Source organism: Hyperolius riggenbachi, chromosome 6 (genome assembly GCF_040937935.1).
Source record: "Hyperolius riggenbachi isolate aHypRig1 chromosome 6, aHypRig1.pri, whole genome shotgun sequence".
Classification (NCBI taxonomy): domain Eukaryota; kingdom Metazoa; phylum Chordata; class Amphibia; order Anura; family Hyperoliidae; genus Hyperolius; species Hyperolius riggenbachi.
The window spans coordinates 233,757,785-233,784,939 of NC_090651.1; the positions used below are offsets into that span (position 1 = coordinate 233,757,785).

The window sequence follows — 27,155 nt, forward strand, 5'->3', positions numbered from 1 at the left end:
CTTATAAGTATGTGTACACATGTATTTTAAATGTAAAAGTGTGCAACAGTGATCATTTAAAGGATACACATACCCCTGTAAAAAGAGTACAGTCACATTTGTGAAGATTTACTGTTTCGCCCAGCTGCCTCACCCCACAAACAAATCCTCAGGGAGCCATTCCGCTTTCTCTTTGTCCTTCTGTGCGTGTTTGGTTGCGGTCAGTTTAAGGACATCCAGGAATCCTTGAGCTCCAATGGGACAGATAGTGTGGCATAAGGTGGGTGGGGCAAAAAGAAGAGACACAGAGGGAGGGGAGGCTATGCCACCACAGCAGTTTAGCTGCTCTCAGAGACCGTGGTTGCAGAGGAAGGAGCCAGAGAGGTTAATCACTTTTAATGGGCAAGTATGACATTTTCCCCCTGGATATACATTGTTTTACATATAAACATGTTGCTTACTTTCAAACAAAAGGCAACTGAAACACAGGTAGAGGTACACTATATCAGTGTCCTTGTGACTCCCCAACGGTGCATGTTTTGCAGGCAACCTCACCTACTGTATGCACAGGTGGGGTAATTAGTGTCTCAGCTAGGAGAATTACATGTAGCTGAGACACTAATTACCGCACCTGTGCATAGGTAAAATTGCCTGCAAAACATGCAACGGTGGGGAGTCACGAGGACAGGTTTGAGAAACACTACACTATACAAAGCAATGGAAATGCTATCCTGCAGTAAAACAGTAAGGCAGCAGTTTCCTTCCACTTACCAAAAGAACACAAGACTGGGTGATGTCGTATCACAGATGCACACAGACGAGGAAAGAGGGATGAAAATAGAAGACTACAGATTAAATGCAATACCAGGAGTTTACCAGCCTGTATGGGGGACTAATGGGGCTTGTAGGGCTCACTATGAGTGCATAAGCACAGCAGCTTCCTCTGCAGCAAGCGCTGTGCCATGTGGTCAGTGGTCAGGATCCAGCTTAGTAAAATCCCATGCAGCCATGATGGGCAGTGTGCCATGCAATCACACAGAATTTTTACTTAGTAAATGCGTGTATGCCAGTTTTTGCATTCACACTGTTAGGGCTGGTTCAGACGGACGTTTGGAGGCGTTGCGTTTGCTGGCGTCGCGTTCAGCAGCGTTCGTGTGCGTTTGGATGCGGTCGCGTTTTTTCTTCCCCTAGGGGGACATTAGCCGTCGCGGTTAACCTCCCCTGGAAGCTACATGTAGCTTCCAGGGGCTCCTTGAACGCCAGGGAAAATCGGGACCCAAACGCCGCGTTTGTGTAAACGCGCTTGAAAGCTTGGTACAAACGCTCCCATTCACTTGAATGGGAGCGTTTAACACCAAGCCCTGAACGCTGGCTGTAAACGCTCTGCAAGCGTCCGTCTGAACCAGCCCTTTACAGTGCATTAGAGAATCAGCCTCAAAATGGGTTTCAGCCAGAAGAACGGCAAATTGTACCATTAGTGGCCACCATTACATCGTACTGCCTTTTTGCTAAACTAAAGGTCATTCTGGACAATATAAAATATACTTGTTTCTCTTACCTGGGTTAATGACCGGCCTTATAATTTCACCATTCCTGTGTCTAGTTTCCAGTCGCTCCAGTTTCTGATTTTCGTATCGCTTTCTCCCCTCCTCTTCCTGTTCCTTCTTCCCATACTGTAAATATAAGAGTTGTCTTCTCAGCACAGTCACAATTATACTGGTGGTACATTGCTTTCAGTATAGACATCACTTATAAAGTCCCAAATAAGAGTTGCCTTATAATCCTATCAGCCATATTATTATCAGAGATTATTAAAACACTGACCAGTTTTTATTGCACACTGATAAATTAGGACTATACTGCAGTCATTAAAAGTGAAGCTACAGCTTCCAAGTCAAACTGCTCACTAAGGAATCAATCTTTTGTTAGACGGGGAAAAAATACCATCTACAAAAATTACAGCAAGACCCTTCCCAATGGGACTAAGATTGCTGGCAGTTCTAATTGCAACTTTATTGAAAATTCCATGCAGCAGGACTGGACAGCACACAGAGCTGTCCAGAGATATCACAGGTTATTTACCCTGTCTAGTCCTGGGAAAAGAAGTGAGTGGACTCACCTCGAAAAACCCTGCGCCGCGCGTAAAATTGGGCGTGGTCAAGCATAATGTGGGCGTGGTCACAAGTGGGGCCAAATATACATGACCTTAGCAGTGATGTAAAAGGTCTGCCGGGGAAGTTTGAGCTCTGCCGTAGTGTGTCCCCCCAAAATAGATGCAATCTGACAGCATTTCACCAAAAAGACACATAATCTGGTAGAAGTTCCTCCAAAATACAGATAATATGGCAGTGGTTCCCCCAAAATAGACAATGTGGCAGCAGCAGTTCCCCCAACATACACATAATTTGGAAGCAGTTCCCCAAAATACGCGAAACCTGGCAGCGGATCACCCAAAATACACGTAACACCCAACATACATATAATCTGGCAGCAGTGGTCCCCCAAACATACATAATCTGGCAGCAGTTCCCCAAAATATGCGTAATCTGGCAGCAGACGTTCCCCTAACATACACATAATCTGGCAGCTGTTCGCCAAAATACATAACAGCGGTTCCACAAAAATGCAGATAATCTGACAGCAGTTCCCCCAAAATAGGTAGCCCCAGCAAAGGTAGCTAGGTCTATAGGTGTCCCCAGTATAAGTAGCCATGAGTATAGTAGTCCCAGTATATGTAGCCAGAGGTGTATGTGCCTAGTATATGTAGCCAGAGGTATATGTCCCCAGTATATGTAGCCAGGGGTATACGTGCCCAGTATATGTAGCCAGGGGTATATGTGCCAGTATATGTAGCCAGGGGGTATATGTGCCCAGTATATGTAGCCAGGGGGTATATGTGCCCAGTATATGTAGCCAGGGGGTATATATGCTCAGTATATGTAGCCAGGGGGTATATGTGACCAGTATATGTAGCCAGGGGGTATATGTGCCCAGTATATGTAGCCAGGGGGTATATGTGCCCAGTATATGTAGCCAGGGGGTATATGTGCCCAGTATATGCAGCCAGGGGGTATATGTGCCCAGTATATGTAGCCAGGGGGTATATGTGCCCAGTATATGTAGCCAGGGGGTATATGTGCCCAGTATATGTAGCCAGGGGGTATATGTGCCCAGTATATGTAGCCAGGGGGTATATGTGCCCAGTATATGTAGCCAGGGGGTATATGTGCCCAGCATATGTAGTCAGGGGTATATTTCCCCAGAATAAGTAATCATGTGTCCCCCCAGCATGAGGGGAGCAGCGGAGTGGAAGGAGAGCTGTGAGCAGCGGTGGGGAAGGGCGGACATCTCCCACCCCCTCCCTCACCTTGGGGCTCTCCTTCCCTCTCCTCCCCCCCAGAAGTAATGTGCGGGCAGCCGGCAGCGGGCGGGACTTACCTCTCCTCGTCGTCGGAACACCGGATCTGCGTGCCGCAAGTCTGGTCCGGTCCAGACCAGAGCAGCGGCACGCAGATCCGGCGCAGGAACGAGGAGAGGTAAGTCCTGCCCACTGCCAGCTGCCCGCACATTACTTCTGGAGGGGAGAGCGAGGGAAGGAGAGCCCCAAGGTGAGGGAAGGGGGGGGGGGGATGTTCGCCCTTCCCCACCGCTGCTCACAGCTCTCCTTCCACTCCGCTGCTCCCCTCCACAAATGCCAGGTGGGGGACGGCGTCCACCCTCGGGAAATAGTAAGTGGATGCCGTCCCCCCGCGTCCACGCCCCACTCGACCTCTGCCATCATATATAAATATTAGTAGAGATTATTGTTGTCCTAAAAAGGGCTTGTGTGCATTGCAGTTTTTCAACAGCTTTTGCATTAGAATGCTATTTCCAGGCACAGCATGTTCTATTATGCTTCATCGCTATTTTGTATGTATAGTGGCAAATGTGATGGAATGCATCATGTGTGGGGTAATACCCCAGCCAGAGGCAGAGTAACTTCTACATGATGCGCACAATAGGCCTGATTCAATTCCAAGTGTTATTAGACTTGCTTCAAGCTAATTTTCTCTTACCCTTCACGTTACGCGCAGAGTACCATCTGATCTCGTTGACATTGTAGCACTTGTGATGCCTGTGCAATTTGTTTGCCTGGTAAGTCAAACTAATTGGCTTGATCTTTAGAAAGCTGTGTTTTGTTGTACTGCAAAGCAATTTCAGTTGTTTTTGCTGGGCTAGCACCACACATCACCTACAATGTCAATGGCTTTATTTTCTCTTTCTTATTTTTAAAGTTTTTTTTATTCTTAACATACTCATTATGTTTTTAATTATTGACTTGCTTCCCTCCCTTTAGCTTCTTGTAAAGTATCCATTTATTAGTTCGGATCCAGTATTTGAGGAATTTGATGGAATGCATGAAAAAACTGTTGCAAATTTATATTATTGTTTCTATATCTGTAAAGCAGTGACTCTCAACCTGAGGTACATCAGGACCGGTCAGGGGCCCCCCTAGGGGCCGCAGACAAAATGGCAGATCAGGCAAAGAAGTAAGGTCCATGTTAGTTAAGCCGCAATCGAATGGCTCCACTGGCAGAGTCTGTGTAGTGTAGTAGGGTTATGGGAAAATGGTGTCCGGAGCCAAGCACTGGAGTCTATTTGTGTCTCGCCATTGTCCTGTAGCCTGTGGGCAGGAACAGAGGGGCAGGCCACCTGATGGGAAAGGGAAGGGAATGCAAGAGAGGAGTGGAGAGGCTCTTCTGTCTAGCGCCATTTGCAGACCGTTGCTGCATGTGGCTGGGGGTGTGAGAAGGAGCTCTCACATTTAGCGTTTTAAATATTGCAGGGTTCAGCTAAAAAGGTTTTTAAAAAGTTATTAAGGAAAAGGAGGGATGGTGCATAGGATGCGTAGGGGAAGAAAACCTTTTACAATTTGTCATTTTTTTCAATCTTTTCCTTGCTGGGGCCCATAGATCTTTATTGCATCTGCATATCTAGTGTGACTACTGCTCAGAGAACAGATTTTGGGTCCTGTCCTCCTTTTACACTCAATCACACACAAAATCCAAAAAGAGAAATTACTAACACGCTGCAATCTAAAATAAAAGTGCGATAATACATCATTAGGAGGTAATTTACTTATTATTGTCATTTCTTAATAGAAGCCTTCCTCAAAGTCCGCTACTGCATAGCAATGCAAGGATAGGCCCACACAACTGGTGAAAACGTAATAAAACCTTGTACTGTGGACAGCGAAATCTTCCCGCGGGAATGCGCGCGTACTTCCCGGGGACGTACTGCACCTGCTCCGACCCCGGCTTTAGAACAGAGTTTGATCACAAGGAGACGCTGGGCCACGGGAGGGGCGGTAAACCTATGTGCACCTCCCCACACACACACAGGGCGTTCATTTCGGATTATATTTAGTGTGGCAAAAGCTATAATATTACTATGATATGTATTGTACAGTTTAATGTTTATTTCATACTCTGTTTTGATTCCAGCTAATTTAATTAAGATCTTCTATTGTTGCTGCCTTTGATAGCTGTAGGTGATACCTGCTGAGTTATCTATAGGATTATAGATCTATAGGATTGTTTACTTATTGAAACAATGGCCTTGCTGGGAACTTCTGTAGCCTCAGATAAGACCTATTGTGACCTAGGCATTTCTGGAAGCTTCTGGATAATGCCTATAATGCTGAGTACACATGGTAAGATTTTGCGTGCGATTTTGCGACCCGATCGTTTTTTCCGCACGATTCTGCACTCAATTCTGCACTCAATTCTGTGCTCGATTCTCTTATCTTTTTTGCACGGCTATGAGAAATCGAGCGCGGAAACGATCGGGAGCAATATCTGACATGACGGATTTTATCTATCGCACGGAAAATCGGACCAGGTGTATTAAGCATAAGAGTCAGGTGAGCTGTATGGAGAGTCAGAATTGTGCTGGGGTTGGAATGAGCAGATCTTCTGTATATTATTCGATGGAGTCTTGGAGTTTTACTACTGCTTGAGATGGAATAAATGAGTTATCATACAACTGTCAGTCTGCTCGTCGTGTATGGACCCTCGTTCCTTCACATTTAGGACAAAGGTATCTTTGAAAAAGAGGAACAGACTTGATGCCTCGGAATGATTTTTCATTAACTTTTTTTAAAAAAACTTTTTTTCCCAATGCTATATACACTGAGTGGCCAAAAAATTAGAGCTACCCCTTATTTGAAAGTAAACCAGTCCAAAAGTGAAGTAGAGTGGCATAACAACGCAGAGTTACTTATATAAGGAAAAATGTGCCTTCTTAAAACAGAAAGTATTGGCTATAATTCAGGTCGGAGTGAGCATTTGATATCTCCCACGATGCATCACTGCTGAATATGCAAATCATCCTTTGTTATCCCTGTAAGCTAACCACACCTCCAGAACCACTGGAATGCAATCATATATCAGCTTGTTAATTGTACAAAGCCACAATAATCCAACATGCCTACAGACTGTTTTGGATTGGTTGATCCTTATCAGTGCATGGCATGGATTAATGTGGCTCTATGGAGTAGGACTTGAAACACCCGCTCAGACGTAGTTATCACAGACGTTAATGTCAAAATGGGTAAGACAAAGATTTAAGTGACTTTGAACGAGGGATGGTCACTGGTGCAAGAAGAGCTGGTGCTAGCATCTCTGAAACAACGACTCTTTTAGGATTTTTTCGCACACCAGTCTGCAACATCACAAAAAAAGCTGAATTCAATGCAGGTGCGTCACAAAGCATATACTAACATACAACAAGATGGACTTTGCGAAGGATGGGCTTTAGCAGCAGGAGATCATCAAGAGTGCCATTGGCATCACAGAAAAATAGGAAAAAGACTGTTGTGGGCCCTTGCCAGTGTGTTTGATCGGTCTTAAATTGGTTTGAGGAATAGCAATCAGAGTTTAACCTGGTCCCATGGCCAGCTCAGTCCCCTGACCTTAATTCTATTGAGCATTTGTGGGACGAATTGGAAAGGTCACTTCAAAATGGGCCAACATTCCTCAGCAAAGGCATCAGAATCTTGAGTCCATGCCAAGAAGAATATCGGTTGTGATCAGAGCTAAAGGTGGACCAACTCAATATTAGAGTCCTTCTGCACTTCATTGGTGGTCGGTCTTCCTCCCCCCCGTGAACAGTATAGCAGAGGAGTGATTAACCATTATACGTCCTCCAGCGTGGGTCTGATCCATTCTCTACTGCTGCTGCTTGCTCTCTCTCAGCCCAGTTATTCTCCATGTTGTGTGTCGACTCAGTATAAAGATGGAGGGAAGTAAGAACAGGTGGCTGCAGCAGAGGAGACTGGATAAGATTATGCACTAAAGAAGGTAAGGCACCTTTTGCACTGCTGAGAGCAGAAAATCACATAGTGACTTGTGATAATAGTGATCACGGGGTCAGGAGTCAATGAACACTTTCTATACTGGTGTGAAGCAGGCAGTTAGGCGCTTGCTTTCACAGTCATACTGACAAACTGGCAACTTAAATCCGATTGGCTGCTCTGCTCTGGTTCTCACACAAGGCCAGTGATTTCAGCCAACGCAAAAGTAAGCAAAGTCATCTCCTTATCAAGTTTGGCACTATGAGAAGCTTGTGCTGGGTGAGTCACAGCTGCAGTACTGTCACACTTCTCTCCAGAAACTATTTGTGAGGCTGGTATTTTTCCAGACACAAAACAAATAACACATTGTCAGCCTTGTGACTTTTTCCCTTGCAGAATTCACATTCACACACAAAAAAACAAGGTGCGAGCATGCCAAAGAAGGAAAAAAAAAAAGAGAGAGAGATTAGGTTGGAAGTGAGATATCACTATTGAAAGGAAAATAGAGCAAGATTATTAAAGGAATGATTCCTAGTGAAATGTGGCAAGTCTGACCTCTGAACCGTAAGATGCCAGGGTTCCATCACAAGTCTCTCACCTCGGGAACTAGTTGCTACAAGGATTGATCTAAACACAATAAAACCTTGGATTGAGAGTAACTTGGTTTAAGAGTGCTTTGCAATACAAGCACATTTTTGTGCGAAATTTTGACTTGATATACAAGCAAAAAATGTATACAAGCGTCACGTCATCACAACTTAGCTGATAATTCTTCTCTCTTGTTGGGGCGAGCCATCAGATGGCAAGGATTCTATTAGTTATAGTGAAAGTCTTGTTTACATTTTTATTTTATACTATTTTACTATAACTGGTTTTGGATTGTGGAACGAAGCAAATGGGTTTTCATTCATTCTTATGGGGAAATTCGCTTTGATGTAAGTACAAGCATGTTTCTGGAACTAATTATGCTCGCACACCAAGGTTCCACTGTATGTCTAAAACCTCATACAGGCAATTATTCTTTTGATGCCTAATATGACTGTGATAGTTTCGAGTGACAAACTCATTACAGTCACATCCCTGCCATCTCAAGGGAGAAGCAATCAACCAGGTTGGATTCTTGTACAGGTTGGTGCTATATAAATTATTATTATAAAATTAAATTATTAAAAAATAAATCATTGGCTTTGTTAGGGCCCGTTTACACTTAATCAGTTACTCTTAGTTATAACTGAAAGAAAAGTGATTTTCAAAGTAATGTCCATGTTTTCCTATGGCTCTGTTCCAAATATATGCGTTTTAACTAAAAGTTTTTTACACTGCACTGCTATGGAAAAAAATCATACCAATGCGTACTAACGCATACTAACCTACATAAATGCATACCAAAGCATTATGTGTAAAAGGGCCCTGAAGAGATTTTTGTCTGTTAGTGGTCCCAAACGATAATTTCTAATCGTTCATATGAAGAATCATTCGTAAACAATAGTTTGACAATTTTGTATCAGTAGTGGCCACTTTTAAAGTGACGTTACTATTAGGATGCAGACTACAACTATTTTTTTTTTATGGAATTGGAGGCTGCCGTATGATGCTTTATGAGAACCAGCTTGATCAGTTTTAGACAGCATAGCGTCTTGCGCATGCCCAGTAGAGTGGACCCAATCTGGTTCGGCTATTTCCAACAGAGCCCGAGGGGGAAGAGGGTACCACCGGGCCTCACACATTTGCCAATAAGCTTGTCAGTAGATTTTCAGGGGGTGCAAGTGCTGGATTGGGCTGGATCACAGGAGGATGGGGAAAGCCTCACTAGGATCAGGAGGCTTCACCCTCTCGAGGTAACTATACCCCAAGGCAGGGGCTCTTTTTTTCTTACAGTGTCTCTTTAAATAACAACAATAGAGGTAATAGTAATCATCAGAATAATATGCTTTCAGCTGATTGGGGAGCATGAGACTTCAAGCATTAGCTTTCTTGCCTTGCATCTCTAGGGTCCTAGCCAGGATACTGTCTGCTTGGAATTGGCATGTTCTGTCTGTGTCTGTCTGAGTTTTCTCTGGACACTACCTCCATATTCCACAGGTACACTGGTAGGTAATTGCCCTCTCCTCAAAAAGACTGTAGGAAGAATATTGTGAGTCCCCATGAGACCGAGAGAAATATGAATTATACAATGTTCTTGTTCTCTGTGAAGCACGGTGGAAAAAGTGTCAGTGTTATTAAAGAAATGCAATAAAGCAATAGAAATAATTGCTATTGTATTCTGGTTTAGTGCGATGCCCCCTACTCCTCCACCCACCCCTTTCCACAGAACACTCTATATGCCACTCAGCAGAGCTCAGCATGCATGTCTATATGGAGATTGCTGTGCAGACTGTAAATAAATTGCTGGATTGTGCCCTGCGGGGTCTGACTATTATCTGGCGATTACTTCAACAAATTTGCCAGAAAAGTTTCAAATTAGATTTTTTTCTATGGAATTGGAGGCTGCTTTTTATGCTTTATGTGAACCAACTCGATCAGTTTTTTGACAACATAGATCAAATTGTACACTTATTGACTTGTGTTTGATTCCCTGCTTATTTAGCCGACACTATTCTGCAGGAAGGAAAATCAAGTCTATATTTAGGTATGGTGGAAAGCAGGATGTACATGTAAAGATGGATCGCAGGATGTTAATGTTGTGATAATTAAATCACACGTGATACAATTTGCTGCTATATACAAATCCCACGTGTTTACAGCAATGGAAAATTTTCCTGCAGTTTTCCACCAAAGTGTCTTTTTTTTCCCCGCAAAGCCAACAAGCGAATTCTGTAATGGAAAATAGAAGTCGGTCAGCCAAAACAACAAATGATCAGACTGGGATTCCAAGGCAGATGCAGGATTTCAATTTCCACTGGAAGAATTTGGTTGCATTCTCACATTCCCGCTTTAGATTTATGGCTGTTCTAAAGTCTCACAAAGAAATCTTGTTTAGATAAAATAATTTCCATTTGGTTAGAGTGCAGAAGAGGGAAACAGTCCTCTGCATTTGCCATACAGCAGTGATCTATGAACTGCAAATATAAAAAAACCATGTACACATGGTGTGTAAGGTAACTAGATGCATATCATATAGCACGCACGCACGCACGCACGCACACACACACACACACACACACACACCTCATACTTTCCCCTTCCTTCTCCTTAGAGCAGAATAAGCAGCTTGTCACAAGCCGGTAGAGATGGCCCGAACGGTTCGCCAGCGAACCGATTTGTGCGAACTTCGGTGAACCGCGAACTATATGAGAGTTCGACCCGTCCCCTATACTACATCATTAGGCTCATCTTTGCCCCTCTACATCACAGTCAGCAGACACAGCAGGCTACACTCCCTCCTGGACCCCCCCCCCCCTTATAAAAGGCAGGCAGCGTCGACCATATCCCTCACTCGTGTGGCTGCAGTAATTAGAGAAGGGAGAGCTTGCTGTAGAGACATAGGGAAAGCTTAGTTAGGCTCTTGTTAGGCTTGTTAGCTTGTTCCCTGCTGATACTTAGTGCTAAAAAGCACCCCTCAACAGCTCTTTTGAAAGCTAATGTTGTTCCTGTGATCTCAATTTTTTTTGTTGTGTGTCCCACAGACACTTGTATATAAAGCCCTGTCAGTCAGTCGCAGCTGGCCCTTGGCCACTTAGCAATTCCTACTCTGCCATGCCAGGCCGAGCACATTCAGTGACTACCTGTTCACGGTACCTGTGTGTGTGACAGCTGCACATTTGTAATACCAATTCCTGCATACCTGTTCAGTGCACCTACCTACGTGACCGCACGCAGTATTATATACCAGTCACTGCACCTGTTCACGGTACCTGTGTGTGTGACAGCTGCACATTTGTAATACCAATCACTGCATACCTGTTCAGTGCACCTACCTACATCACCGCACGCAGTGTTTTATTATATACCAGTCACTGCACCTGCTCACGGTACCTGTGTGTGTGACAGCTGCACATTTGTAATACCAATCACTGCATACCTGTTCAGTGCACCTACCTACATCACCGCACGCAGTGTTCTATTATATACCAGTCACCTCACCTGTTCACGGTACCTGTGTGTGTGACAGCTGCACATTTGTAATACCAATCCCTGCATCCCTGTTCAGTTTACCTCTGTGACTGCACTCAGTGTTATATTATATACCAGTCACTGCATACCTTTTCACGGTACCTGTGTGTGTGACAGCTGCACATTTGTAATACTAATCATTGCATAATTGTTCACAGTACCTGTGTGACCGCACGCTGTGTAATATACCACTCCGTGCATACCTGTTAACTGCACCTATGTGACAGCTGCACATTGTATTGTAATACTGGTCAGTGTATATCTTTCACTGCACCTGTGTGACTGCACATTGTATTAGTCAAGTCAGTGCATACCTTTCACTTCATCCCGCCCCCAATATGGACAAAACAACAGGCAGAGGAAGAGGCAGACCCAGAGGCAGGCCACCCAGCAGGTCTGTTCGAGGTCGTGCTGACGTGATTTCGTGCAGCCCTGGACCAAAGTACAGTGCTCAGAAGAAGGCACGTCCCATGAACTTCCAAGATTGTCAGGACATGGTTGACTATTTAACACAGAACACCTCATCTTCTGCAGCCACCAGCGCTACTACAAGCTCCACATCTGCTGCATTTGACACTTCGCAGGAGTTATTTGGTGGGGAATTAACAGAGTCACAGCCATTATTGTTACAACAAGATGAAGGCGCTAAGCAAGTTACACCACCTCATTTGTCTGAGTTAGGCGACACTATATACGTAAGGTGTGAGGAGGATGATGATGAAGTACCTGCTTTTGGTGCAGTTTTGGAGGTGTCTGATGCAAGCGAAGCTGGGTAGGATGATTAGGATGAGGATTATGATGATACGGATGTCACGTGGGTTCCCAATAGAGGAGATGAACAGGGGGACAGTTCAGAGGGGGAGTCAGAGAGGAGTAGGAGGAGATGAGTTCCTGAAAGAAGCAGGGGGAGCTTGTTGTCAGAAACAGCTGGTGGCAGTGTCTGGCGCCATGTATTGCCACCTATGGATAGCCAGCCAACATGCCCTTCAACGTCAGCTGCTGACACCACCATAGTGCCATCACCCCAGGGCTCAGCGGTGTGGAAATTTGTGTGTGTGTCTGCCTCAGATGAGAGCTATGCCATCTGTTCTCTCTGCCACCAAATATTGAGCCGTGCAAAGGCCAACACCCGCGTAGGGACAACTGCCTTACGAAGGCACATGGAGAAAAGGCACAAACTGCAATGGGAAGACCACCTAAGGGAAAAGCAGCACACATAAGCAAAACGACCCTCCTTCTCCTCTTCCTTCTTCAGGTGCATTCTCCCTTGCACCTTCACAATCACTGCCACCCTCCTCCACTCCTGCTCCTCTGCCCACAGCAGCAGCCAGGTGTCCGTGAGGGAAATCTTTGGGCGGAAGAAGCCAATGTCTGCCAGTCACTACCTTGCCCGGCGTCTGACAGCTGGCTTGGCGGAACTGTTAGCTTGCCAGCTGTTACCATACAAGCTGGTAGACTCTGAGGCCTTCCGAAAATTTGTGGCCATTGGGACACCGCAGTGGAAGATACCTGGCCGCAATTATTTCTCTAAAAAGGCGATACCCAAACTGTACCATGAAGTTGAGAGGCAAGTGGTGTCATCTCTGGCACACAGCATTGGGTCAAGGGTCCATCTGACCATGGATGCCTGGTCTGCCAAGCTTGATCAGGGCTGGTACATTACTTACACAGCCCATTGGGTCAACCTGGTGATCGCTGGCAAACAGGAAGTACGTGGCTGTGCAGCGGACCTAGTTGTGACACCTCCACGGCTTGCAGGTGTTGTGTCTGATTACGCTGCCTGTGGATTTGCGCTGCCCCGCATGCGCAGTAGGAGACTGTGCGGCCACATTTCCTATAGTATGATGCTGCTGGAGGTAAAATACTAAATATCTCCGCTCCCACACCTCTTACACTCCCCAAATTTTCAGGGTAGAGAGGGGACCCCCCGAACTACCTCTATACCAAATTGCAGCCTCCGAGACCAGCTGGTTCCCGAGATAGATTTCTCTAATCTATCTCTTGAACCAGCGGGTCTCGGGGGCTGCAATTTGGCATAAAGGTCGTTCGGGGGGTCCACTCCCTACCCTCAAAATTTGGGGAGTGTAAGAGGTGTGGGAGCGGAGATATTTCGTATTTTATCTCCAGCAGCATCATTACCTTCACACTGAGCATGCGTGCTACTCAGTGTGGAAGGGAGCATCCGGGCAGCGCAATCAGACATTACACAGGCAGGCCTCCTGCCACCTCCTCTTCTTCTCCTCCTGCTACATCCTCTTTGTTGTCGTCCTCCTCCTCCTCCTTGGCTGAGTGGCAGTACAACTCTACTGGTGCTGCGATCTCCTCTCCAGCTACACAGCCCCAGCTCCCCAGGGCCTATGCTGCATGCCAGGTACGACGGTGTCACGCCATCTTAGACATGTCTTGCCTCAAAGTGGAGTAACACTGGAGCAGCTCTCCTGGCTGCTCTTAAACAGGTGGATCAGTGGCTGACCCCGCACCAACTGGAGATCAGCAACGTGGTATGTGACAACGGCAGCAATCTCATTTCGACTTTGAATTTGGGAAAGTTGACACATGTACCCTGTGTGTAAGTACCCAGGCTTACAGGACGTCCTGAAGCAGTCTAGGAAGGTGTGTGGGCATTTCAGGCGGTCTTACACGGCCATGGCACGTTTGGCCAATATTTAGCAGAGAAACAACTTGCCGGTGAGGCGCTTGATTTGCGATAGCCCGACTCGCTGGAATTCAACGCTCCTGATGTTTAACCGCCTGCTACAACAGGAGAAAGCCGTCAACCAGTATCTCTACAACTACAGTTAAAGGACATGCTCTGGGGAGACAGGGATGTTCTGGCCGAAGTACTGGACACTCATGCGAAATGCCTACAAGCTCATGCGGCCGTTTGAGGAGGTGACAAACATGGTGAGTCACAGTGAAGGCACCATCAGCTACTTCATCCCATATGCTTTCTTTCTGGAGTGTGCCGTGCATAGAGTGGTGGCTCAAGCTGTGGAGGAGCGTGAACAGGAACAGGAGGAAGAGTTGTGGGATCAATTCTCAGCAGAACCAGATGTTTCCTCAACACCTGTAGCAGCACAGAGGGGGGAGGAGGAGGAGTCGTGTGGGGAAGAGAAGTCAGATGATGAGGAAGGTGTTTTTTTTGAGGAGGTGGTGGAAGAACAAGCGCAGCAGGCATCGCAGGGGGCTTGTGCTGCTCAACTTTCCTGTGGTATTCTTCGTGGCTGGGGGGAGGAGAAGAACTTACCTGACATCACTGAGGAAGAGCAAGAGGAGATGGATAGTACGTCTGCATCTAAATTTGTGCAGATGGCGTCTTTCATGCTGTCCAGCCTGTTGAGGGACCCCGGTATAAAAAAACTCAAGGGGAATGAGCTGTACTGGGTGGCCACGCTACTAGACCCTTAGTATAAGCACAAAGTGGCGGAGATGTTACCAACTCACCTGAAGGCAGAAAGGATGCAGCACTTGCAGAACAAGCTGGCAACTATGTTTTACAGTGCGTTTAATGGTGATGTTACAGCACAATGGAATAAAGGTACCACTGCCAGTAATCCTCCTCCCATGTCCACGCAGGCAAGGACAGAACGCTCCAGCGATCTCATGGTGATGTCGGACATTCTTCAGTCCAACGCCTTAGCCCTTCCGGATCCACCCTCCACCGGCAGGTAGGCGACTACCTGGCCATAAGTTTGGATGTAGACACTATGAGCAGAGATGAACCCCTGGACTACTGGCTGCGCAGGCTTGACCTGTGGCCAAAGCTGTCACAATTTGCCATCCAACTTCTGTCTTGCCCTGCCTCAAGCATCCTGTCAGAAAGGACCTTCAGCACAGCTGGAGGCATTGTCACTAAGAAGAAAAGTCGCCTAGGTCACAAAAGTGTTCAGTACCTCACCTTTAGCAAAATAAATGAGGCTGTCAAAAACCTGAGCGGTTCTTGCCTTTTTCATGATTGCTAACTCAGTAAAGGACGAGCATTAAAAGCTTTGCTATCATATAAATCCGGCATAGCGGGGTCTGAACCCTCTATAACAGTAATTATAGATTGGCGGTGTACCTTGGAAAAGAATCAGAGCACTCAGTATAGGATTTTATATAAAAAAAAAATTGTATTTTCTTATCATACAGCATATATACAAAATATGAACAGTTCCAAGTATTGTTTTCTTCTAACAGTATTCCATCTCATCAAGGCTTTAGAGCCAAGCGATCATCAATCTTCTAAGCACATTCAAAAAAAATATAACAATTGTGTTATGTAGAATAAGATCAAAAGTAGTCTCATCTGTTGCAATAGCTGTATATATAGTAGCTGTGTAAAACTTGCAGTAATCTTTTTAAAGAAATAGCATAAAAAATAGCTTCTAAAAAAACTTCTTGCTAACATCTTAACAGAACTTAATGCTGAAAAATTATTAAAGTAAATCACCAGAATATTAAGCATATTACCCCTTCTCTGTCATCTCTTCAGCATCTAGAACCATGTGTGGGAAGGCAGCTTCTGCCTCGTGTGTCTTCTCAGGAGATTGTTGGGCTTCTGCAAACTATGAGCTTTTAGCTCCTACTTTTATAGTGATTGGATGCAATTTGGCTGCCTAATCTGGAATTTCCCTGAATCCCAGGTTCTGATTGGCTAAAGCTTCTGTGCGTCAATGCTTTATCATGTTTTGAATACCTAAATCATAATATTGTTTATAAAAACAAGGAACACCAAGAGCCCCAATAGTGTAATATGTACTGGTAAATGGTTACTAGATAGAGTAAATATTAATACTCACGCACCAGGGTTACCATTAGGCAACCACTGTAAAGGCAGGTGGGGAGATTTTCCTGACCCCACTTAGGAATAAGAAGTCGCTCTCTGTAGATGAGAAAAGGGGGGTTCGACCCTCCACCCAGGGTGGACTCAATATTGTGCAGGAGAACAGAGGCGCCAAGAGGATAAAAGGAAGCTAAAGGAGTTTAAAAACCAAATTCTTGGTAAATAGAGGAGGTAGTGGACTTACCTCCTCCAAGTAGACACACGACTGTAGTAAAGACAGCCAATATATTTTATTTATGAACTCCAAATATGCAACGCCTTTCGCAGGTTTGATCCCGCTTCATCAGGCAATAACAATGGAGCAATAGCATATGTGGTCAGTAGAAGAGCCAGGCACCTCTGTCTCTCAGAGTTCATAAATAAAATATATTGACTGTCTTGACTACAGTAATTGTGTGTCTACTTGGAGGAGGTAAGTCCACCACTACCTCCTCTATTTACCAAGAATTTGGATTTTAAGCTCATTTAGCTTCCTTTTATCCTCTTGGCGCCTCTGTTCTCCTGCATATTATTGTTTATAAATTCTGATTAGGTCATTTCTGACGCAGTTAATTAAAAATGGACGTCACCAGCCATCTTGTCTGCTGGTTGACTTCTTTCCTCCAGACATTGAAACTAAACAATGTCATTCATGACGCATTTCTGATAATGTGTCCTTCTACTAATTAGTTTGGAATGTGTCTGTTCTTTCCCAGAAATAAGATTAGTCAGGTTGACACTGTAACCAGACCTGTGAGAGTCTTCAGCAATGTAAAGCTTATTGAAACATACAGGGCTTCTAATATACTTATTTAAAGGGAACCAGAGAGGAAGGGAAAAAAAAGAAAAAAAAGAAAAAGCTTTTATACATACCTGGGGCTTCTTCCAGCCCCATAAGCCTGGATTGCTCCCACGCCGCCATCCTCCGCTTCCTGGATCGGCGGTACCGGGTCCCGTCACTTCCGGCGGACGCGGCCAATTGTCCGCATCACAGGGGCTTCCTCCATGTATGTACGCATGAGGCTGCGCAGTAGGCAGCCTCATGCGTACATACATGGAGAGAGCCCCGGGTGATGCGGACAATTGGCCGCATCTGCCGGCCGACTGGCGGCCATGACGGGACCCGGTACCAGCGGATCCAGGTAGCAGAGGACAGCGGCGTGGGAGCGATCCGTGCGTATGGGGCTGGAGGAAGCCCCAGGTATGTATAAAAGCTTTTTTTGGGGGCCTCTGGTTCCCTTTAAATATAAAGCTTATTATATAATTCTTCCTAAAACAATTAATCATATAAGATATAATTGCATATTAAAATCTAATAATATAAAATCATGTTCTATATATTTGCCTTTCTAGTGAAGAAATAAATCTAATACGTTTACCCGGCAGATGTCAGTATTTCATCATGTAAATAACAAGCAGTATTAATAATATTCATTATAAGACTATGAAACCGCCAGGTGGCATAATTGTCCTAAATATGGGATAATAGAAAAAAACCTATTGACATTCCAGAATTTTTGATAAGACCTCCTAACCCAAACATTCATGTGGAACGTTTCAACTGCAGAATCTACCATTTAACTGTATTTCAAAGTAATAGATTCTATTATATAGGGTTTAACAAGAATTATTTCTCTCTTTGGAAGGACTGTATTGATTATTAATATTTAGATTAATATTTATGTGTAATAACTGAGCAAATGTATATGTATGATTGCTGCAGTAATGTGAATTTTAAACTTCTTCTTTTCAGTCCTCACACAGTACACAGTATCTATAAACCTTGACATTTGAAAGATGCTTGTAGCATAACAAAGAATGTTTTGGTTTCTGTAACTAAAATAATATTATAAGATTCCCAGCCTGGAAAACGCTGAGATGTCTCAGAGCAATATATTAAAGAAGTACTCTAACTTTACAGTTTATAATGAAATTTTGCATAGAACATTAAAACTTAAAACATACACATGACAGCTTTTCCTGCATAAATAAACCGCTAGAATTCTGCAAGCAGCGGCCGCCATAATAATTTTTCTGGTGTGTGTACATGCCTGCCTAATTTTTCTGGCTGCACTGTAGCTGCAACAACAAAACAAAAGGCATGTACATGTGTCAATTCCCCTTCGTGATCGTTACCTTGCCGCGATGAAGGGGCTTGCGTATCACAATGAAGCAATGACCGCTGGCTATATGAGTGTCTCGGGGGGGCACACCTGACCGAAGAAGATAGATAATAAGGTCGTTGATTCATTGTGGACAGACCAAATTTGATCAGCTGTACAGTCATTGTTTTGTCATTGAGCTACCTCAGCCCAGCGACCATATGGGCTTGAAAACCGCTATCGCCTGCACTCTCGCCATGGTGCGCACCAGTCCAGCACGGCCGTCACTACACAAACAGCTGTTTGCGGTGCGTTACACAGTGAGTTTGGTCTGTACACTAATTACACTACCTGATTGATGTATACACATGCAAGATGTTATAAGCCCAATCTACACGATACGATTCTTTGTACGATTCGATTACGATTCTATTTACGATTTGAATAAATCTGACATGTGCAATTGGGATTCAATTCAATGCGATTTGCCATTGCAAAACAATGGCAAATCAAATTGAATCGAATCCCGATCGGACATGTCGGATTTAATCGAATCTTAAATAGATGGGGCTTTAAAGCACTTTAGGCCTCCAATTTAGCATGCAATGTGATTTCTGCCCTTAAAACGCTGCTTTGCATCAAATCCGGATTTTTCCCCGGGACTTTTGGCATGTATCCCACTCCGCCATGCCCCCCTCCAGGTGTTAGACCCCTTGAAACATCATTTTCCATCACTTTTGTGGCCAGCAAAAGTGTTTCTAGTTTTCAAAGTTTGCCTCCCCATTGAAGTCTACTGAAGTCTATTGCGGTTCGCGAAAGTTCGTGCAAACCGAACTTTTGTGGAAGTTCGCATTCGAGGTACCTAAAATCGGAGGTTCTAGCCATCTCCACAAGCCGGACGTCTGTACAACCTTCATTCCTAAGTGGTCACCTGAAACTACGACCCACTATTATTTCTGGAACCTGTTATTGATTGTGAAAACACGTTGCTAGGAAGTGCGTCATTTGGGGATCTACATTTTAAAAGGTTAAAAAGGAGAGTAAGCCAGAAACTTACCTCATCTGAGTGAATAATGGCACAATACAATAGACTTGGCACAAAGACAATGGCCTCATTTCACTAAGATCATGCTGGAGATAATAAGGCAAGAGAAAACTTACCTCCACACAGTAAGAGAGTTCTCTTATCTCTTCATTCCTTACGTTACCTTTTCTGTAGTTAATTTACCTCCTCTGTAGTTATCTTCACACGCAGTTAATGAACAGCCTGTCTTTAACTCTGGAGTTATTTTAAGGATTAAAGAGTTAACTTAAAGACAGAAGAGTTAACTTTAGGTTTGCCTGAGGTAAAATGTTTCCTGAATACTACATGCCTTATCACCATGGTAACAACTCTAGAATAGTTATTAAAGACAGGAGATAAGCTTAGTGAATTGAGGGCAATGTGTTCCATGAATCTAATCTCTACTTCTTCATGTACAGTGTCCAATGACTGAACATGAATGTATCTGTCCAGAGTCTGTCGACTGTCCATAGAGTCAACCCTTATCCACAGACCTTTATCCTCTCTCTATAACGATGCCCCAAGAATCATTTCTTCAATATTATTATTTTTATATATATATATAGCACTGACATCTTCTGCAGCTCTTTACAGAGTATATAGTCATGTCACTAGCTGTCCCACAGAGGGACTCACAATCTAATCCCTACCATAGTTCATTATAGTCTAGGGCCAAGTTTAGGGGAAAGCCAATTAACTTGTCTTAACAATGGTATAGTTGCAGGAAATAGTGACATAATTGGAGTTAGTCTAGTGCTCGCGGTGTACACTGTAGTGGTCCTCATGCAGAGAATACATAAGCAGAATGCTCCCAGAGAGTGCAGTCACTCCGTATTGCCAGCTTCTGCTGGGCGTCTGTCGATTTGATTGCTTTCCTAAGACAGGCAGTGAATAAATGTAATTTGGCTCATCGTACAAACATGACAAGCAAATGACATGCCTTTGTCACAGGGCGATGATAAAAAGAGGCTTTTTCTGGCAAAGCCCTATCTCGGCTTCTAATATTTCAATTACATAAGCAGTACATGGGGGACTTGTATTGTGCATGGCAGATGTTGGCACTCCTCATCCATCCAGCAGTCATATTGTGGCAGGCACTAAGAGGCCTCCCTGTGCTCAGTGAAGCAGCAGAACACAAGGTCCGTACACCACGTGCCAGCCAAGAAAACAGCACAACACGGCCATGAAAACAATGCTGATAACTGGCTGATGTTTCAGATGATGATAACCTCATCAAGAAACATTGCTGCATTTAAAGCTGAACTCAAGGCAACCGGCTAAAAAATAAAAGAAGGAAAAGGGTAATCTAAGCTTTCATTGACTGTTAGGTGCCCATTAACGATACAATCCCGTGGACAATCGATTGTTTCCAATTGTTGTGGTAATTGATCATAAACTATTGGTCTTACTCATTAGTTAATTCTGATCAGATTCATTAGCGGCAGTTAATAGGCACTGATCGATCACCATGACGATTGGAAACAAACTATTGTCCGCATGATTGTATCGTTAATGGTCACCTTATATTACATTTGTTAGCGCTATATAAGCCATTTTGTAGTTAAAGAGAATGTAAAGTAGTTTTTCCCATTTTTAAATTTACTTTACTGCTAAAAATATATATTTTTTTAACCTTTTTTTTTTAAATCAGGAAAGTACAGCTGTCACAATCTCACCTCTTCCAAGATCCAGCGACTAAGCAGACACTTCTGTGCAGCCAATACTCGCATAGGACAGAGACAGCACCCCCAACTTTCTTGTGGGGGCGCACGCACCATCTGTTGTTGCTGGGCAGCGGGGGCACGTGGCTATACGCTCAGTCTATTCTCTCCGGCGTCACTCTGAGTTCAGGAAGTGATTGGGGGATGCCAATTAACTTATCTGTATGTTTTTGGGATGTGAGAGGAAACTGGAGTGCCCGGAGGAAACACACACAGATATGTGGAGATAGTTCCCTGGCTGGTATTTGAACCTGAGACCCTGTGCTGCAAGGTGAGAGAGCTAACCACTAAGCCACGTGTACAGATACTACTGCAGCCATATAGATCAGCAGGGCTGCCAGGCAACTGGTAAAAGGAAATAAATATGGCAGCCTCCATATACTTATTGCTTCAGGTTCCCTTTAATCTTTAAGTTTAAGAAAGAGCTGAATGATCTCAGCATCCCGTTCATACACTGCAGTCCTCTAGCATCTCAGCTACTGCTGCGTTCTGCATCCACCCACCCTCCTGTGACTCACTCAGCCATATCCCTGTGACAACACTGAGTCAAGCAAGCCCTCTAGTCTCTAACCCAGAAATGCAATCCTGCTCACTCTGCTCAGCTCAATTATGCAATTAATTTGGCCATTTTCCGGCTGAAATGCAAAATTAAATCTCTGCAGACATGCTCGGGTTACGCGTTGCCTTTCCTCTGTCACTGCAATGCTTTTACTCACACTAATGTAAAGGGTTCTCCTTATGATGTAATGGCCATTGCTAGCAAAAGGAGGCCAGTAAAAATCACCATAATAAATGATGACAGTGAACATTACCATCATTACTTGATTTAAGTGGAACTCCAGTCTAAAACTTTAAATTTGGTCTGGAGAGGATTAAAGTAAGACCCTCTCATTTTGTGTGTTGTATGTACTCTTACTGTGGAGATTTTATCCCGTCCCAGTGACCAGCAGTACTACAGTCAGGCGTACATATTAGTACATTGTCGGTGAGTTGGGCGCAGGGTGAGCCAAATGCCAGCTCTCCCTGCTGCCGCTTAACTCCATGGCGGTGTTAAATACTGTTCACCCCCTGAATCGTTGCAACTCGGAGGCGATCACACTGATTGGTGGGGCCAGGGTTGTTTAAAAAAAATGTATTAAAAAATAAATAAAAATATTTACAAAAAAATAAAAAAAATCCTGGGAGCCATCACAGACCACCAACAGAGAGCTTTGTTGGTGGGCAGAAAAGGGGGGGGGGGGGGGAATCACTTGTGTGCTGAGTTGTACGGCCCTGCAGTGAGGCCTTAAAGCTGCAGTGGCCTATATTGTAAAAAATGGCCTGGTCACTAGGGGGTTTAAGCCCGTGGTCCTTAAGTGGCTAAAGAGGAACTTCAGTGAAAATAATGTAATAAAAAAGTGCTTAATTTTTACAATAATTATGTATAAATGATTTAGTTAGTGTTTGCCCGTTGTGAAATCTTTCTTCTCCCTGATTTACATTCTGCTATTTATCATATGATGACATTTTTATTGCTATCATATGATGGCATTTTTACTGCTTTTATTATTTCCCACAATGCAACAAGGCTCCCACAGTGTGATGTCAGAACTATGGTCCTGACATCACGCTGTGGGAGAGGTTTCACCACAATATCAGCCATACAGATCCCCCTGATGATCCGTTTGAGAAAAGGAAAAGATTTCTCATGGGAAAGTATCAGCTACTGTCACAATTTCTCTTTAAAGGGAACCTTAACTGAGAGGGATATGGATGTTTCCTTTTAATCAATACCTGTTGCCTTGCAGTTCTGCTGACAACTTTGGTTGCAGTGGTGGCTGAATCACAGACCTGAAACAAGCATGCAGTTAATCCAGTCTGACTTCAGTCAGAGCACCTGATCTGCATGCTTGTTGAAGGGCTGTGGCTGAAAGTATTAGAGACACAGGATCAGCAGGAGAGTCAGGCAACTGGTATTATTTTAAAAGGAAAAATCCATATCATTCTCAGTTTAGGTTCCCTTTAAGTTTTGACCTGAGATTCACCTTGGTTCTCTTGAACTGTGATTAGAGCAATGCACCATTTTTTCATCCAGCATAATTTTGCAATTTAGAATAGATGCACAAATGAATAAGCAGTTTTATTATTGTATGTACTGTCCATTTGTACTGTAAAGGTGGCAAATTTACCGAACAATCGTTCACGAACAAATCTTTATATGAACGATTGGAAATTATAATTTGGGACCACTAATGGACAAAAATCTCCTAACGAATCTGATCAGATTGACGGGATCAATTTCATTAATGTGATTTGATTGGTAAGGGGATTTTTTTCTATTAGTGGACCCAAACGATCATTTCCTATCGTTCATACAAAAAATCGTTTGTAAACTATCATTCAGAAAATTGTACCATTAGTGGCCACCTTTACATATGTAAAGAATTTTAGTTTCAAAAGTTTTTATTTGAAATATTAACAGAAAAATATAACAGCATTTGTAGGCCCGGTGAGGGGCAGTGCTTTACAAAAACTTGTAGTGTAAATATATAAATCTAGCATAATTATATCATTATGTTGTTTTATTTATATGTTGTCTGTATATCTAACAATGTCACTATGAACGTTTTATCACGAGCAGTTTAGAAGGGAAACGTTTGGGCACGGGAGCATGAATCACAGTAATACTGGTAATCTAGTTTAGGCTGAAAGAACCAGGGGACGGAGTCCTGGATTATCCATGAATGCTAACCAAGGCTGCCAGGTTCTAGTAAAAGACTCCATTGAGTCATTAACAATAGCTAGCAATCTTTCTGAAATCATTACGTCGTTGACTATCTTTTTCGCAAGGTCAAGTGATAGGGTAGGCTGCTGCCATTGGCGTGCCATATGAAGTCTGGCTGCCTTGGCAATATGTTGTTGTAATCTATGGGGAGGGAATTTCCAGCCTTTAGGTTTGTCCCCTAACAGTAAAGACAATGGATCCGGTATGGGGGTTATTTCTAAAGCCGATCCAATGAGGGCTGCAATTTCAGACCAAAAGTGTTTTGCAATTGGACAGAACCACCAGATGTGAGCCATTGAGCCTATGTGGCCACATTTGCGAAAGCAGAGGTTGGAGGATGAAGGTGAGTATTTATGGAGTTTTTCAGGGGTCACATAGGTTCTATGCAAAACTCTTTGGTTCACCTCAATCTGTGAAAAGTATATAGTTACATAGTTATTTTGGTTGAAAAAAGACATACGTCCATCGAGTTCAACCAGTACAAAGTACAACTCCAGCCCGTCCCCCACATACCCCTGTTGATCCAGAGGAAGGTGAAACCCCCCCCCACAAGGCATGGTCCAATTAGCCCCAAAAGGGAAAAATTCCTTCCTGACTCCAGATGGCAATCAGATAAAATCCCTGGATCAACATCATTAGGCATAACCTAGTAATTGTAGCCATGGATGTCTTTCAACGCAAGGAAAGCATCTAAGCCCCCTTTAAATGCAGGTATAGAGTTTGCCATAACGACTTCCTGTGGCAATGCATTCCATATCTTAATCACTCTTACTGTAAAGAACCCTTTCCTAAATAAATGGCTAAAACGTTTTTCCTCCATGCGCAGATCATGTCTTCTAGTCCTTTGAGAAGGCCTAGGGACAAAAAGCTCATCCGCCAAGCTATTATATTGCCCTCTGATGTATTTATACATGTTAATTAGATCTCCTCTAAGGCGTCTTTTCTCTAGACTAAATAAACCCAGTTTATCTAACCTTTCTTGGTAAGCGAGACCTTCCATCCCACGTATCAATTTTGTAGCTCGTCTCTGCACCTGCTCTAAAACTGCAATATCTTTTTTGTAATGTGGTGCCCAGAACTGAATTCCATATTCCAGATGTGGCCTTACTAGAGAGTTAAACAGGGGCAATATTATGCTAGCATCTCGAGTTTTTATTTCCCTTTTAATGCATCCCAAAATTTTGTTCGCTTTAGCTGCAGCGGCTTGGCATTGAGTACGATTATTTAACTTGTTGTCGATGAGTACTCCTAAGTCCTTCTCCAAGTTTGATGTTCCCAACTGTATCCCATTTATTTTGTATGGTGCTAGACCATTGGTACGACCAAAATGCATGACTTTACATTTGTCAACATTGAATTTCATCTGCCATGTATGTGCCCATATAGCCATCCTATCCAGATCCTGTTGCAATATGACACTATCTTCCTGAGAGTTGATGATTCTGCACAATTTTGTATCATCTGCAAAAATAGCAACATTGCTCACTACTGCATCTACTAGGTCATTAATAAATAAATAAATTGAAGAGCACTGGACCCAGTACAGACCCCTGTGGGACCCCACTGCTAACAGTCTAAAAGTAGCTACTACCTTTAGTATGGGTAAGGCAAGATTTAGACCACTGTTGTGGAGAAATTTCCAGACCAAGCTCTTGCTCCCAATGTAAAGGATTTTAATAGTATAGTGTGGATTTGTAGTGGCTTGTAGTCCAAAATAAATAGCATAGTCTGTCGTCTTTCTTTTTTTCTTGTCCTATTTATATTTCCAAGTCATGGGAGTTGCACCATCGCTATTTTAGGTTGTATGGGTGGCCCAATTCTGGTTCTCCCTGATGATCTGGCTCTTGCTGAGACAGAGACAGAGAATTTGAGACCAACTAAAACTGGTGACACACAAAAAAGTTTTTCAGTTGATTTTCCTACGATTCATTCATTTTGATCAAATCTTTAAGCCATCTGTTGCCCAAAACATATCCGATTGATTCCCTCTCAGTTGATGTTGGGCAGTTCATTGACTGAATGTCTGATTAGGAATGTTGGAATATCTCTGTTCTAAAAATGTAAACTGTCCAGTCCAGTGTGGTGGATCATCTTGTGTAGGCTGTCCCCATTGCTGTCCTCCTTAACCCGCTGTGCCACTCTATTGTATGTCACACCGTTGGTCCTCCTCCCCCCTCCATAGTACTGTAGATAACTCGGCCCCAAACTGTTGCCCAAAAATAGATCCCTGCAGGTAACAGTAATTGTGTGTGTGTGTGCATATGCACCTTTAAAAACCTTATTATTTGAAAGAGAACACGTCAACATGGGAATCCTTGACTGACCCAGCAGGCCTGCTGACAGATGAGGAACGTCAGATAACAATAATCACTATTTATAAGAGTTTTTTTGACACAAGGTAAATTGAGGATTTTATAGTGCTGTTATCACATAAAACAAATTTGAATTAGAACAATGTAAATATTGTCACTATAATGTTTATTTTGGTCAGTTTATCTACTATATTCTTTAAAATAAAATAGCTAATTCAAGGCTTCACGCTCTCTAGTTCTAAAACTTGACTGAAGCAGCCCCTAGATACTGGAAACCGGTCACCAGCTGCAGGATTTCACCTTGAAACACCTCCCTGAAACTCTGCTTTTAGTTGTTTGTTACACATTTTTGAGCTGTCAGCAGAAGATCCCATGGCATTTTGCTTCTTGGTTTGGCTGTGATAGCCATAAACAGGAAGGAGGGGGGTGGGTAGAATCTGATACCTGCAGAGCTTTAATTCACTTTTAAATATCTGCTGTAATCAACTCCTAGATCTTTATTATTAGGCCTGATTCACAAGCATTCTCAACAAAATTGCTGAAGTGTCGTCTGACCCATACTTATCCGCTATTTTTTATTATTTTTCTTTGGTGGCGTGGGTGTGCAGGCAAGGACATGGGGCAGAACCTCAGATTTCCAGTGGCTCCTGCCAAATGCCAACAGCGGGGTGCCTTTTACCATCTACCAAGTGTAGAATACAAATGAATCAACTTCAGAGCTCTTTCACACAAACAATTCAAATTAGCCATTTAGCTGTAGTTAAGCACCTTCAAATAAATGCAACCGAATGGGAGCGTTTGTAACCACAAATGCGTCAGCCATTGACGTGGTGCGATACTACCTGATAACAAATGCTGCGCGCTGCGTACAGGGTGACTGCCGCTCGCAAAGAGGCACATACGAGAGCGTTGTAAGTGCCGGATGATTGCAGAAGGTTGCATGCACCCTGCAAACAAACAGGAG

General features: G+C 43.6%; 1 protein-coding gene across 3 annotated transcripts in view; it reads right to left on the reverse strand.

Moving 5' to 3' along the window:
- ACOT7 (acyl-CoA thioesterase 7) overlaps nucleotides 1–27,155 on the reverse strand; it is a 277,637-nt gene that overhangs the window by 135,908 nt on the left and 114,574 nt on the right. For all 3 annotated transcript variants that reach the window (XM_068240526.1, XM_068240525.1, XM_068240527.1), the window contains one exon: nucleotides 1,538–1,652. In XM_068240526.1, the coding sequence (XP_068096627.1) occupies nucleotides 1,538–1,652 (115 nt within the window). The remainder of the gene's footprint in view (nucleotides 1–1,537; nucleotides 1,653–27,155) is intronic.